General features: G+C 45.6%; 1 protein-coding gene across 2 annotated transcripts in view; it reads right to left on the bottom strand.

Moving 5' to 3' along the window:
• ENTREP2 (endosomal transmembrane epsin interactor 2) overlaps positions 1–16,452 on the bottom strand; it is a 214,368-nt gene that overhangs the window by 31,327 nt on the left and 166,589 nt on the right. For both annotated transcript variants that reach the window (XM_081170598.1, XM_081170597.1), the window contains exon 4: positions 8,934–9,062. In XM_081170598.1, coding sequence (XP_081026724.1) covers positions 8,934–9,062 — 129 coding nt within the window. The remainder of the gene's footprint in view (positions 1–8,933; positions 9,063–16,452) is intronic.

The raw sequence follows: 16,452 nt of genomic DNA, 5'->3' as shown, positions 1-16,452 counted from the left end.
TGCCGAGATTATGGATAGAGTTGAACCCGTGTCAAGCTCCATGCGGCATGGGGCCCCCTCTATCTGTACCTCTACATAAATTTTCTCTACGTTGGGGTGGGGCAACTGGTATACCTGGAAGTCCGTGAGCTCCGTAGAGTTGCCTTGGTGCGTTGGGCCCCGGGACCTGGGGCTCTTGGATTGGTCATCTGATGCCTGGCGTCGGGTGGGCCGAGCTCGACACACCCGGGCGATGTGTCCCAATTTTCTGCACTGCCTGCACTCTGCGTTGCGGAAACGGCAGGTCCTCCTCTCGTGACTTTCCCCGCAGCTTGCGCAGTTCCCTCCTTCTCGTCGAGGCAGCTGTGGTATGTGGGCTGCTTGAGTGCGCTGCTGTACTCGGTGCACCTCCTCCCTGTCAGATCCTGAGTCGTCGGTGAGGTCTTCATGGTGGACCCTCGGTTGGGGTGGCAGGCTCGGCCGTGCCTCTTGCGTCGACCTCTTGGCAGCTTCCGTTGCCAGGGCCTCCTCCAGAGCGACCTGGAACGTTAGGTCCTTCTTGGCGTAGAGGCGTCGTTGCAGCTTCTCATCCTTCAGGCCACCGACGAGGCGGTCACGAAGCATGTTCTCCAGCTCTGAGAAGTTGCAGAACCGGGCAGCTTGGCGGAGAGAGGTCACAAACCCAGTTACGGTTTCCCCAGGGGCTTGCCGCTTTGCGTAGAAGGCATTTCGACGAGCCACTACTGAGGGCTGCGGCGAAAAGTGCCCCTTCAGCTGTTCCATTATTGTTTTGTATGGAACAGAAGCGACGTCTTCAGGCACAAGGAGAGCCCGGGCGATTTCAAATGTCTCCTCTCCGCAGACGCTGAAGAATATCGCCCTCTTCTTGGCGTCTTCTTCATCGGTGACCCCTTTGGCTTCTAGAAGGAAGGTGAAACGGGAGGCGTACGCTTCCCAGTCTCCAGATGCTGGGTTGAACGGTGAGAAGCTGCTGTCGGTTGCCATTCTGAGTTCCTTGTGTCCCGGAGCTGAAGCCTGGATACACGGTGCGAGGCAGCGGTGCGGCAGGTGGTGGTGCTGCGGTGCTGTGTGTGGCAGTCAGCTCAGCGGGATCCCACCTTCGTCGCCAGTGAAATATACTCAGAGTCGCAAAGTGATTTCGTGCTCTTTATTCAGCTCATAGTGGTGAGGAGGAATGAATGAATGTCCCCTCAAAGTATCTGCTTTATATACATTATTTACACAATGGGCTGCACATGATTGGTTAATTCTGGAATTCTACTGTAAGCCAATCAGGTTGTGGATTCACTTGTATCTGGAGTATGATTGGGTGGTTCCTGCCAACCACTTTTGTATAGAAAAGCATACAGTTATTTTATTATTTCATTATTATTTATTTTAAAGCATCTTTGTCCTTCACCCCTCTGGCAGAGGAAGGGGGCTGCAGTGGGTGTGGTCTGCCCCAGGTGTCATCTCTGGGGGGGTGACATTACTACCCCGCCCCCTGGGATGCTCGCCCTGCCCCTGCAGGTGGCTAGCCCTGCCCCCGGGTGCACAGCATGTGTGGCGCTCTGGGGGCCGGAGCAGCTAGCTTCGCCTCTGGCAGAAGGTCCTGGATTCATTCACCATCATCTCCCGCTAGGGCTGTCAGTGTAATCAGTGTAGACAACATGAAGCTGGACAGACAGTCCATATAAGGCAGCTTCCCATGTTCCTGTGGGGGGTGTTTGGAGGGTGCAAATTAAGGGGCTGCTCTTCAGTCTTGCCTTCTGGTTTTCCCTTGCTGGTTCTCCTGACTACAGGTTGCCTCCTACACCTCCTGCATCTTGGGTCTTCGCAGACAGTTGTCCTCAACCCAGACCTGGCAGTGTGCAAGAACCCAATACTGGGTTTCAGCTGAAAGCCAACCATGTCCCTCCAAATTGGATTGGGGCAGCAGTACTGGGGAAGACTTGTTAAAATCTGTGCAGTTCCAATTTTCAGTGAAACTGATGGACAGTAGCTTTCAGTCAGACATAGGAAAGCATGATTTACTTGCAGAGTTTCCTGCTGAAAGATACAGTGATGGTCACAGGTGTGGATGACTTTTGAAAGGGAAGGTGGTAAATCCCAACAGTCAGTGGCTATAAGAAATTACACCTAGACAGAGCCTCTAGAACTAAATGTGCATTAATACAATTTATGAACCAATACTTGGCAAGGCAATAATGCTTAGAAGGCCTTATGGAATATAAGGGTATCAGTCACTGATTCTTATATTGTGGGATCCAACACCCTGGGGCTCCTGGTGTGAACCTAGGTTTTTAATCTCAGACCAGGTGTGGGAATTCTCTGGTTTACAGGCCAAATGCGTTAAGGGGCATGACTTGAGGTGTGCCCTGAAGGCCCCACTTGACCCATAGGCTGCAAATTCTGCACCCCTGTCATAGTAGTATAGATAGAGCAGTATTGATAAAGCAGTAAAGAAAATGCAGCTGACCTGGTATGGGAGGACCTCTGGCTCAACTTCCATGCATAAGATTGGCTTCCCTTGGAGAAATAAGATTCATAGCTCTTTAGCAAAGCTCTTCTAGTTCCCTTGAACTTTTGGAGGCACATTCCACAAACACGGAAAGGGCAGAATTAGTGTGCAGATACTGAAAGACACTCTTGCAATCAACAACCCTAAAGGTGACAGACTGACATTGTTTCTGACAAAGGCCTGAAAACAAGCCCAGTTTGGCAATACTGTAAAGAAGACTTCTTTTACCCTTGATTGACTTCAATTACGCTGCTTTGTTGCTGATATACCCACAATAACGTGAGGAGAGATAATGAGCAGTAAAGCTTTTTCACCCATGAAATTGCTCTCTGTGTACTCCTTTTACTTGGGAAGCTCAAGGACAGGCATGTGTTCTTTTCTTTTAAAAAATGTTTTAATTTTATTTTAAATGATAAATAACAGTGGTCTAACTGGTTGCTGCTGAAGAAAAGGGAGCTGCTTACCTACCAGGCTCTTCAACACAACTATTACCTGTTGTGATAAATTCTTGTCTGTGGGCTTCCCACAGGCATCCATTTGGCCCCTGTGAGAACAGGACCCTGGACTAGATGGGTCACCGGCCGGATCCATCAGGTTCTTCTTAGGTTCTTGGTTCTGACTAGACATCAGAAGCTTAATAACTTTGTAACCCACCTGCACCTTCAGGGAGAGTGAGTTCCACAGCCAGGGTGCCACCATAGTGTGGCACTGTGCCACAGTGGAGTGCCACCCATGCCAATGGGAAAGCATGAAGGGCCACCCATACCAAATTTAGGGTACAGTAAAGGGAGAGAAGCTCTGAGAGGTACCTGGCCCCAGCTTAATTAATGAAAACATCTTGAATTGGGCTCAGTGCAGATCCTGCAGAAAGGGTTTTACATGAATTAGCTGCAGTTTCTGGACTGCCTTCAAGGGAAGCCCCACAGATAGCACAATACAATAATCAAGATGTGATGTTACCAGAACTCACAGCACTGTGGCAAGGCTATGCTAAACCAGGGACTTGAGTTGATAGCAACCATTTCAAAAATCCAAGACATGTTTTTATCTTGTTCCATCACTGCTCCATTCTGACAAGAGGAGGTCAATGTTTTAACTTTCTTCACAACTTGGACTAAATGTTTTCTGCCTTCAAATACATCCTCTGAGACAGCTGGAGCAGCGGCACACAATGGGCAAAAGAAAGAAGACACAGTGGTCTCATGTCGCCATGAGCCAGAATATCTGACCTACTGTGGTTTACTGAGAATGGCCACGCATGCTGCCCGATTGCGCCCACTTTGCTCCTTCCCTTGACACAAGCGTCTGAACTAAGGGCAATGGTTTGCTGCTCCCTGATAAGCCAAGATCAGCACACAGACCATGGCTTCAGGTTGGCTGGGTTCGTGGTTTGGTTCCCCTTCTGCTCATGCTATGGAAGGAGGAGAGGGGAAGTGATTGCAAAGTCGGCACCATCCTGCTGCCAGCTCCCAGCAAAGCTTAGTAAGTTTGGACAGAATGTTTGGAATCTGGATGCTGTCCGTGATAATATGTCTGGGTTATTGTGATGCTCAAATGGAAGTGTTTTAGCACAGACTCTCTTAAAACTTGAAAACATGGGGTGTTCCCTCTTTCCTTATAGGCCGAGCCTTTTTTGCCACTCCTAGATTATAATATGGAAGTGTAACATGAAGCAAGATAAAACTGCTTCAGGGGCCCAATTTGTCTCCTGTGATGCCAAATGAGCACCTTCAGTTTAGCACGATTTCAGAGTGAGATAATTTTGCAGTCATTTCTAGCAGGAGAAAAACTGCAGTTCTGAATTAAAATATTTATTTTTTCCTTAATATGTAGGAGGTTGTGGAGCCATTTCATAATCTAATCTTGATGTAATGCTTTTGTAGTTACTCCAGGGATGACTTTACTTTTAATAAAACTCTAAACCGGGGGGAGGGGATATTTTAACTCAATGCCTAATGATGTAAAAATGGTCTCTTAGGACTTCACATTCGGGTTTTTTAATGCCTCCAAGGCAACAAATCTTTGTTTATTGTATTGTTATTATTTTTAATGTTGGAGCTGGACTGAAAACAAATGCCATTTATCTTACTGTAATGTGTTTTATAGTAAAGCTTTGTTGCAACAAGGAAACAGATAAAGAACAGAACAGAGCAGGAACTTGGCAGCAGATGCTTTGCAAGCAGGAGACCTGAGGATTAATCCCGGGCACCTCTTAGCTGAGAGCACTGCAGAGGCTTGAATAAGATGGTCCTTTGGGTTCCTTCCAAATCTAGAATTCTATGACTATAGGTAGTCAAGGGATTGGAAAAGATTCCTATTAACCCTTAGAGAGCCACTGCCAGCCAATGAAGACCAGACTTCCCCAACCATTTACAAAAAGTAATATTTTATAAGATACTGCCGGCTGCTTAATTATTTCCTAGTCAGCTGTTCTTAATATCCCCATTTGATGTTCCTTGCAGGGTAATAATACCTCTCCCTCTCCTGCCCTCTTTTCCTTTGCTGGCACAGTCCAGGTCATAAGGAAAGCCACAGGCTAGCCCAGGGGCTCCCAACTTCTCCATTAAAATGCAGCTTCAGTGGCGTAGCGTGGGTTGTCAGCACTCGGGGTAAGGCAAGTAATTTGTGCCCCCTAACCCGTGGATTTGCGCCCCCTAACCCGTGGATTTGCGCCCCCTAACCCTAACCCCCAGATGTTGCGCCCGGTGCGGCCGGCCCCCCTGCACCCCCCACGCTACGCCACTGTGCAGCTTAAACTTCATTTTACAAAATACATGCACACTTCAGTGCTCAGTACATTGTTACAGGAAAGGGAAGGGGGTGGTTTGGGTGATGCCTTTTGGATCCCCAAAAGCCTGTGAATTTACATCTGTAAGATGAGAGTTTGAAGGGACTGCTGAAGGGGTCAAACCAGTTCCTTTGTAAGATCACAGAATCATAGAATTGTAGAGCCTGGCTGTTGGATCAGCTGTGTCAGCACAAAAACTTGCATATTCCTAGGCCAAAAGAAAGAAGTTGGCCTAATAATAAAAAATAATAAAGCAGCCAGGCCACCTATTCTGTACTTGGTGACCCAGGGCCATGAGCATTTAAGCAGTGCATCTTTTGATGCTGTGGGCAAGGATTTCATGCACTGGACCTTGTCAGCTGTTCAAATGCCAAGTTCACTGAAGGCCAATTAATTGTGAGATAAGACACTCTATAAATCAATAAAATAAATACAGGGCTGTCACTGGCAATAGCTTAATGATCCCTCTTACCTACTCCTCAGTCATGGACTTCTGCCATTCACTTTCATGTAATTTGTTTTTTTCCAAACAACCTCCCTCCATCACAAAAAATCATATATATTGTAGTCATTCTATTATTGAAACACCTGAGAAATAGAGCAGGGGAAAAAGGGCATAACAGGAAACCTTTGTTTGAGATATGGAAATCCTCTGAGATACAGTAGTCATACCCTCCATATGAGTAGCTCTCATGCGCTAGTTATTACCCACATTTGCTTATTGGATTTCACGGTTTATAGTAACAGTGCAGCTTGGGCTGTCAGAGGTGGTTATGGAGAAGAACAAAAGGACCATTGCTTATGTGTCAGGGTGGGATGTGAATGGGCTGGACATTACTAGGTTCAAACACTACTCTCCAAGGACACCAAACTGTTTTCTTGCGCTCTGCACCATCAAGTAGGCACCATCATCACCAGGCCATACTATAATAACACATTATGAGTGTGAGGGTGCGGAGGCCCCTTCCAGAACTGGGGCAGCCTGATAATGAGGGTCCAGCAGGAACCTGCTCTCTCACCTCACCCATCTCCCTGTCCGTCCCCACCTCTCACTCATTCCACAGTGCCTGTCACACCATCTCCCCCAGCGCCATCAGACACAGGGGGATGTTCCACTGGCTCTGCCCACCTGCAACTGCTGATCTTCTGACAAAAAGGTGTAACTTGCCCCTCAGATCTGCCTCCATACCCGAGGACTAGGAAGTAGCCATTGTAACACTAATTTTTCAAATGGGATCTGGGCAGGGTGAGAGGGTGGACCCTAGAAATTACAGGTTTGTCATTGTAAAATGACAAGGAGACCCTTCGGTTCCTCCTCCGGCTTTGCAGGACAGGCACCTCGCTGCGAAGCTGGAGAAGGAACAGAAGGAGAACCTTCTGTTGCTCCTCCGGCTTCCAGGCAGGTGCGTGGCTGAAGGGGCACTGCGCAGTTCTCCCTCTCTGTGCAGCACCTCTCCTGCGAAGGAGAGACGCTGCGCAAAGAAGGAGAACTGCGCAGCGCCCCTTCAAGCGAAGCTGGAGAAGGAACAGAAGCTGGAGAAGGAACTCCGGCTTCCAGGCAGGCGCGTGGCTGAAGCCTTTGGAGCGCAGCAGGACCTCGCGCTGCGCTCCAAAGGCTTCGGGTTCCTTTCGCTGAAGGCAGGAGAGTCTTGCTCTCCCGGCTTCAGCAAAAGGAACCCGAAGCCTTCGGAGCGCAGCGTGAGTTCCCACTGCGCTCCAAAGGCTTCAGGCGGCTATCCCTTCAGGCGCACCGACCCCTCTCACTCTCCAGGCTTCAGCGAAAGCAACGCGAAGCCTCCGGCCTTAATTTTCGGAGGGGAAAAAGTGCGTCCTATAGAGCGAAAAATACGGTAGTCCCTTCCAACTCTGAAATTCTATGAATCTATGAATCTCTCTTACCCCCTTTTAAAGCTACACGTTGTGCACAAGGCATGCACATCTCCCGTGTTCTGGCTTTTCTGTGCCACTTCCTTTTGTCAAGAAAATGGCCACACCAAACCCTGTGTGCCTAACAGCAGTTTTCACTCACAGCAGCCTGTAGGAATTACAGTGGTACCTCGGGTTACAGACGCTTCAGGTTACAGACTCTGCTAACCCAGAAATAATACCTCGGGTTAAGAACTTTGCTTCAGGATGAGAACAGAAATTGTGCAGCAGCGGCGTGGCAGCAGCAGGAGGCCCCATTAGCTAAAGTGGTGCTTCAGGTTAAGAACAGTTTCAGGTTAAGAACGGACCTCCGGAACGAATTAAGTACTTAACCAGAGGTACCACTGTACTAATCATAATTATAGAAAGGGAACGTTATCGCTGTCAGTGTTTACTTGATTAGCTGTAATTTCTCCACAAGCCTAGCAAGACGCCTCCGATAGGGAGAGTTGGGGAGAGATGATATGCAACGCCAGTACAATAAACCAAACCTGAAACTCAAAACGAGAGGCCTTTCTTGTTAAGAAATAGGTTTCACATATCCCCTAATTCTCTCCCTTTGAAGGAGGTTGGTGGGGGTGCAGGGGGTGGGATAGGAGAAGCTGCATATTCACACAGTTCTCATTTTTGCAGAGAATGGGCATGCGTGGCTATAGAGAAGTCCTCTGGAACTGTCAGGCTGAGCTAAGGTTGGCCTCCTGACAGATCAGAGAACACTGGGCCCACTGGCAGGTGGCAGAAGAGTCTAGTATTTAATGACGCAAATCTAGCAGAGAAAAGAGCCAAGTGCAACAACACATCAAATGAAACAGATAAGAGTAAACACAATCAGTGAAACGTAGGAGCGACTTAAGATGTATGATTCTCGTTGTTTAAATGGCACCTGAAGTTAGAGGAGCTGATCACAATCTCTCTCTCTCTGTACTACAGAGTCTCAATACAAATTCACACACACATGCAGGTAGGGAAGCAATGTTCCCTGTTGCTCCAGCAGATGACATCACTCGTGCTGTAGAAAAGGGCCAGGAGTTATATGCTCCTGCATTTCCCCTCCATAACACCACTGCTTGACTTCCAGGCAAAATGAGGCAGGCTAAAAGAATTGATGCTTTTGAATTCTGGTGCTGGAGGAGACTCTTGAGAATCCCATGGACTGCAAGAAGATCAAACATATCCATTCTTCAGGAAATGAGCCCTGAGTGCTCACTGGAAGGACAGATCCTGAAGCTGAGGCTCCAGTACTTTGGCCACCTCATGAGAAGAGAAGACTCCCTGGAAAAGACGCTGATGTTGGGAAAGATGGAGGGCACAAGGAGAAGGGGACGACAGGACGAGATGGTGGGACAGTGTTCTCGAAGCTACCAGCATGAGTCTGGCCAAACTGCGGGAGGCAGTGGAAGACAGGAGGGCCTGGCGTGCTCTGGGCCAGGGGGTCACGAAGAGGCGGACACGACTAAACGACTAAACAACAAAAATTGCTCATCTATGTTGTGTGTGCCCAGTCCTCTGTGTTTATTTGGAAGGATGGTCAACTGAGTTTCCTGGGACTAGACTCACATCATGGTACACCCCCTCCCACAGGATGGCTGCTCAAGTCCCTCTAATACTGAATGGTTCTCAGCATGCTTTAGTATTTCTGCATCTCCCATTTCTAGAGGTTTTGATTTTGTCACAAAGAAACCTAGCAAAAGAGGAGGAGAGAATTTATCTGAATCTCACCTTTAGGGTCAGCCTGACGGTGTTGCATTCCTGCAAAGGGTTCAGTTTCAGCATCTCACCCAGGCTGCAGCCTGAGGGCTGGTGTTGTAGCTCACAGCAAACGCAGACACTGTCACTGTCAAATTTAATCTGAGAAAAGAAAGGGAAAAAACCAGGCCAAAGTTTTAGTAAGTGCAAAACAACCAACCAAACAACACCCCAAACCTACAAAGGATTAAATAACATGACTTGATTTGGTCAACTAAGGTACGAATGCTAAAAACTAAGGAATGAATGGCCGAGTCCCCTTTCACTCAAAAGCATCAAATCATGTTTTATAACCCTCTGGGAAGTATAGGCAGAACACTTTGCTACTCGCAAGGTGATTTGGGGGGTGGGGGGATCCTTTCATTGTAACCATCGCTGGCAGCTTCTTACAGGTGCCCTCGATGACTCAGGCTTTCCTCCAGCTGATCTGATAGGGTGGAAACTAAATTAGATGAAAAGAATCCGAGGAAGAAGGAAGCTGAGTCAGGAGGCTGAGCCTAGAGGAGGAGGAAGAGGAAGGCCTCTTACCTTCCAAACCTTTTCACATGTTCACTGCAAGTCAGGTGTCCCCCATCTTATATTTGTGCAGCTGGTTCTTCCTGCCTAAATGTGGAACCTGACATTTGCACCAATGGAATTCATTTTGTTAGTTTTGGCTCAGTTCTCCAATTTTTTAAGGTCATCTTGAATCTGATTTCCATCTTCTGTGGCATTAGCTACCCCTCCTAGTTTGGTGTCATCCGCAAATTGGATGAGCATCCCCTCAATTCCTTCATCCAAGTTGTTTATAAAGACACTGAACAACAACGGACCCAGGATAGAACCCTGTGGCACCCCCCTTGCCACTTTTCCCGGGGTGATGGGGAACCATTAATGAGTACTCTTTGGGTTTGGTCAGCCAGCCAGCTATAAATCCACCTAACAGTTACCTCGTTCAACCCACATTTACCAGCTTTTCCACAAGAATATCATGGGGGATTTTATCAAAAGCCTTACTGAAATCAATATATACTACGTCTACAGCATTCCCCTGATCCACCAAGCTTGTAACCCCATCAAAAAAAGAAATGAGGTTTGTCTGGTATGACTTGCATCCTTTTCTAAGTGCCTACAGACGAATTGTTGAATTATCTGTTCTAGGACCTTTCCTGGTATTGAGGTGAAGCTCACCAGTCAGTAGTTACCTGGATTTTCTTGCTAAGGAGCACAACATCTGCTTTCCATGCAAAATGCCCCAGCTTCATCTCCAGGAAGAACTGGAGATGAAAGATTCATTTCCAAAACCACAGAAAGGCAGATATCCTGCTATCAACAAGCAGGGGCTAAATTTGTTGCACAGAGAGTATCCCAATCTGACACTTCCAATGGGGTTGGGCTTGATGACCCTTGGGATCCCTTCCAGTTCTATAAGTCTCTGCTTCTATGAAAAGGAACATACAAAATGCATACTTCACTGACAAATGCATTATACAACAGTGGAAAGTGCATATTTCATGTAAAAAGTAAATATTTTATGTGGGGGAATGTGTACAAAATGCGTAAAGGAACAGGGCACAATGACAATGCAACGGGATGGGGTGGGCCATTGACTGGAAGACCAAAAAGGGGCAGATTAATTGTTCAGCCTTCAGCTCCTTATAACCCCATCTTTACATTTTGGAAGTGCAGCTGGCAGAAATTTAGAAATTTACAGCATCCCAACTTTTTGCTCCCATTGTTGACAGTTGCCAAAGGCTGATAAAAGCTTGCCAGAGAAACAACGAAGATCAAAAATAGATTTTTTAAAACAGAAACACTCTATCTTTTTAAGCCCTCCTTGTGTCCTCATAGTGTTTGCTCCCTGGCAGCTTGGGGTGTCCTCTGAGCCATTGACAGAGCTGGCAAGGGCAGGAAAGAGGGGACAGGGGATCCCTCTGGTCTATTCTTCACTCTGGCTCCGACCTGCTGGGGTATCTTGGCCAAGCATGACACAGACTTTGTGGTTCGCATTGCACTCTATAAAATAATTCCAGCCTCCCACACAGCAGCAGCATTAGTCTTAATTAACTGATAGTTGTTAAATACCAAGGGGGGAAGGGGAGAGAGAAATACAGTGGTACCTCAGGTTACATACGCTTCAGGTTACATACACTTCAGGTTACAGACTCCGCTAACCCAGAAATAGTGCTTCAGGTTAAGAACTTTGCTTCAGGATGAGAACAAAAATTGTGCTCCGGCGGCGCGGCAGCAGCGGGAGGCCCCATTAGCTAAAGTGGTGCTTCAGGTTAAGAACAGTTTCAGGTTAAGTACAGACCTCCAGAACGAATTAAGTACTTGACCTGAGGTACCACTGTAGCTATCATCATCCTTTAAAATATGATACCTCTTTTTGGACTTCTGGGCATAAATACGTATTTATTTCAGGAATTATAATCTGCTGCTCTTCTCAAATGAGGTCTCAAAGCAGAGGAACAACAGGGGGAGTGCAGAAGCCCCCCCCCCCAGCATTTCTAAGGGACAGAGGCTCTCTTCTCACGCGAACCAATGGTGGGTTCTGTGTGGGGCTGGAGAATGTGGCATTTTCCCAGGTGGCCACCTTCAGACTTTACTTTGATGCATGGGAGAAGAAATCCTCTGGTATTCAAAACCAAAAACATGTACATCCAAAGAAAAATACCAACTGAATCAGCACCCCAGTCCTAATGGCAGGAGGGCCTCCAAAAGGCTCCAGAGCCTTGTACCAACCTCTCCTTCAGTTCTTATTTCTTGATATAACCTTGCCCAGAACCTCTAGCACCCTCAGTCAACCCAAGATCTCCTCTATAGATATCTCTCCTCACTGCTCCTTGCTGCATATTTCATAAAATTGTAGAACAGTAGCATTGGAAACCACCCTACAGGTCACCTGGTCCAACCTGCTGCAATGCAGGAATCACGCAGCACGTAGGTAAAGTCTCTCCCACAGGAGGCAGTGATGGCCACCAACTTGGAGGGCTTTAAAAGAGGACTGGGCTGGAGGAGGCGATCAATGGCTGCTAGCCAGGGTGGCTTCTCTGCCTTCACATTGGAAGCAGCAATGCTTCTGAATACCATTTGGTGGAAACTGCAGGAAGGGAGAGGGCTCTTAAATTTGTGAATTATTTTTTTTAAATTTTTTTTATATAAATATTTTTATTCAATTTTCAGGCATAAGAAAGAAAATCACCAACCATATACCAAACATATACAATCCCTTCACCAAACAAATAACAAATAACAAACAAAAAAAGACATATACTTACACCAACATACAATACAAAAAAGAAAAAAAGATAACTATTTATAACTCTTTTTATATGACTAATTGGACTTCCTCACATCTCCCTTCCCTGCGTTCTCTGTAGTATAACTAAAAACAGCAATTTATTACCTTATTTCAAATCTTATTTTATACCTCTCAAACATTATGTCTCTAGACTTCAAATAATTCTTATCAACTAGTCATAACTTAAATTTAAACATAATATTACTTTAGATTCCAACCTTTTCTTACACATCACTTAGTCTCCCATATCTTTCAACTAAATTGCTGGAACCATGTTTTTTCCAATCGTGCAATTTCTTAACATTCATACAGTTTGATAGTTCTGGTAAACCGTAGAGTTTCAAAAATCGTTCCATCTCAGACACTTCCTCAGGCCCTTGTGTATACAACTTTTTGAAGTATTTCTGGAAACACTTTCTAATTTCACCTGGTTTCTGGATATTTTTCCCTTCCACCTCTAGATTGGTAACGCAGTTAAGTTTCTGTCTTTTTTTCAACTGCCATGCCAGCAGTTTTCCACATTTGTTTGCTGACTCAAAGGATCTTTGTCTCATTTGTTTAATTTTCCATTCCACTTCTTGATTTATCAATTTCAAATATTGTGCCTGGTGGAATTTAATTTCTCGCAAGATCTCTTTGGATTTTGGTTTAGATCTCAACCTTTTCTCTCCATCTCTTATCCTCTCTAATATTTTGTCCTATTTCCCATTCCAGAGTTTTTTCTTAATTGTGTTTTGTTGTATCAGAAACCCCCTCATTACCGCCTTACTGGCGTCCCAGATTGTTCTTTTTTCCACTGAAGTGTTCAAGTTGATTTCAAAATAGTCCTTTAAAGTTTTTTGGGCCTTCTTTACAATCTCTTGATCTCTAAAGAGGATGTCATTCATTTTCCATCTGAAGGAGCCGGCTGGAGTAAGTCTCAATTCCATTTTCAGGGCGTTATGGTCGGAGCAAGTCTTTGGGCAGATTTCCACTCTTATAGTCTTCGGTGCCAGCCCTCTAGTTGTCCAGATTTGGTCTATTCTCGTCCATGATGAGTGGGCCTCAGAGAAGAAAGTTCCCTCTCTACCTAGGGGATTCCTTGTCCGCCAAATGTCAATCAAATCCATATTGTCTGTCAGTTCAAAAAAAGTTTTCGGTAGTCTGCCGTCCTTAGTTATTTGGCTTTGTGACTTATCCATCAAAGTAGAGACCACCCCATTCATATCTCCCATCATTATGATGTTCGAATAGTCCAGATAGTCCAGTAATGTCTCATGTAGCTTCTTGTAAAATTCTGCTTTCCCCTCATTTGGTGCATAAATTCCTAATATCAAAACTTTTTCTCCTTGAGATTGTATTTCAATTGCCAAGATTCTCCCTTGCTCATCTTTAAACAAAAATTTCGGTGCTAGGTTCTCCTTTGCGTAGATCACCAGACCTCTCTTTTTTACTTTGTCTGATGAAATAAATTCTTGGCCTAGTCTTTTGTTAATTAGTACTTTCCTGTGGAGCCTAGTCACGTGCGTTTCTTGCAAGCAAATTATATCCAAATTTTCCTTTTTCAAAATATGGAAGATCCTTTTTCGTTTTTCCGGGGAATTTGCGCCATTAATGTTCCAACTGTACAGCTGCAGAGACATCCTGTATCAATCTGTTGTTGCTCTTTATGGGGTGTCCTCCTTTTTGTCCGGGTCCGAGGGAGATGGTGTTGGTTCCAATCCAGGCTGTGGCAAAGGCCAAGGGACTGCTATTCCCTTCTGGAGATCCTCTCCGTGGTCGTGCAGGAACTTCTGGTTGTCCTCTTTTGTCTTAATTCTAACCTTCTTTCCTTTGTATTTAAATGATAAGCCTTGTGGGAACTCCCACCTATAAGATATTCCGTTGCCTCTCAAGAGTCTTGCTAGGTCAGTATAGATGGCTCTGAGATCCAGTAATTGTTTTGGTATATCCTTATAAATTTCCGATCTTCTATCCTGGATCTCAAGTGATTTATTAAAATGAAGGTCAAGTATTTTGTCTCTCTCCTGTTTGGTCCTTAGGATAATCAGGCAGTCTCTGGGTCTGTCCTTCCTGGTAACACTTCCCAATCTAAATGCCGTTGTTATTTTAAAGTCTTCGTCTTCCTTTATTCCCCAGAATTTGGAAAATTCTGCTGTCAAAACCCAGTCAAATCTTCTTTTTCGAGCTCTGGGATAGAACGTAATCTTAAATTGTTTTCCCGGTTTCTCAATTCCACCATAGACAGGTAGGCCTGCTGGTCACTGATGTGCTTGTGTAGTGGCCTTACCTCTCCTTTCAGTTCATCCACTTTTTGAATTGCTTGGTCAGCTTTTTCGTTCGCAGCTTCGGCCAATTTCCGGTTCTCAGAAGTAGCGTCTTTTAGATTCCCAATTGATTGTGAGTGCTGTGCCACTTGTTCAGATAGCTTTGTGATGGAGGATGTGGCTAAGTCAATTTTTGCTGTTTGGTCATCAACCTTCTTATTTAAAATTGCAAATTGTTGTAGCATTTCCTTCAGAAGTGCATCAGATCCACCTGCAGCCATATCCTCTATTGCTGGTTGTTCAGCTTCCTTTAGTTCTGCTGTTGTTGAAGGTTCAGTTCCCTTCAATTCAGCTACTGTTGGAAGTTCAATTCCCTTCAGTACAGCAGGAACTGATGTTCTACGTGACTGAGAAGTCAGAGTTGTTTGCACAAGCTGGCCTTTTGTTGCTTTCGCTTTTGCAGATCTCGGTTGGCCACTCATTCCCCACCTGTCTATGAGTCAAGGTCAGGCTGTCAAAAGTTCCATGGGAAGGACAGGCCTCAGTGTAGATAACAACAGCGGAGAGACAAAACAAAGTTAGTTCCCAAGAAGTTGTAAATCCCAGTCTCCACTAGAGGGAGTACAGTTGGAGGGAGTACAGTTGGAGTTCAGGAGAGAAGGAAAAAAGTTTTGGTCGCCATTAAAGTTCCTGCAGCTAAATAGTTTACCAATAATCCTTAAAACTTTTTCCACTAGCAGAGCCCTCCCAAAGTTGCCACAAATGTCACCTCTCAAGGCGCAGGATACAGTTGCTTAGTTATGTAGTCCAAAGTTGCCTCTATGTATCTATTTCAATTTTATAGATTGTATCCGCAAGAGACATTCTTTTCCCCTGCCATCCCGAGGCTGGGTCTTAAACTTTAAAGTCCACCAGAGGAGAAGGTTCCCAAATTACTTCCACACTATAGAGTAAATTAATAAGAAAACTTGCCTTTCATTTCAAACCACAGTTCTGTCAGACGCATAATACTTCCACTTTTAAAATCCTTTTCCACTGCTTCCAGCCTGTCAGTTCCTTTGCCTTTGATCTGTAAGCCTTGCCGGAAGACGGACTTCCTGTTTATCGTCACTCCGCTTTCAGCCAAATTCTAAATCTTGAGAGTCTTAAAATTGTAAAGTCCAAATTACTCACGGGTTGTAACTTTCCAAATTTGAAGGTTTCAGGAAGAAAGGTCAGCGCTGACCGGCAACAGCAACGCGGCTTCGCTCCGTTGACTGCGAAACGACCCTCAGCGCCGCTACCCCCTCCGCGATCCGGAGCCCCGTTACGGGGTCCCTTCAACGTTTTAGGGGCTGCTTCTGGCACCCGCCGGGTCTCAAGACCACAGGCTTCTACCACCTGTGGTTTTCCTAAGTGGGTCTCCGCTTCGCCGTAGCGGACGACCCGTTTTCAGCGGAGCTTCCCTCTCCTTACAAGGAGCAGGCAGCCATTGCCGAACGCGCCGCCTCCGGAAGTCCAACATTCATACAGTTTGTACTGTTTTTGCCAGTCATTTCGGCCAGTTCCATATAGTCCATCAGTTGCGTCTGCCATTCTTCCAGTGTGGGCAAATCTTGTGTCTTCCAATATTTTGCGATGAGTATTCTTGCTGCTGTAACTGCGTATATATATATATATAAAAATCTGTCCTTCTTTAACACTTTCTAGCCAACAATGCCCAAAAGGAAGGCCTCTGGTTTCTTAGTAAAGGTATACTTAAATACCTTTTTTAACTCATTGTAGATCATTTCCCAGAAGGCCTTCACTCTTGGACAGGTCCACCAGAAGTGAAAGAATGTTCCTTCAGCCTCCTTACATTTCCAACATTTATTATCAGACAGATGATATATTTTTGCAAGCTTGACTGGGGTCATGTACCACCTATATATCATTTTCATAATATTTTCCTTCAAGGCATTACATGCCGTAAACTTCATACCGG

This window comes from Podarcis bocagei (genome assembly GCF_964188305.1).
Source record: "Podarcis bocagei genome assembly, chromosome: 14".
Classification (NCBI taxonomy): Eukaryota; Metazoa; Chordata; class Lepidosauria; order Squamata; family Lacertidae; genus Podarcis; species Podarcis bocagei.
This window is presented reverse-complemented; position numbering and strand designations above follow the sequence as displayed.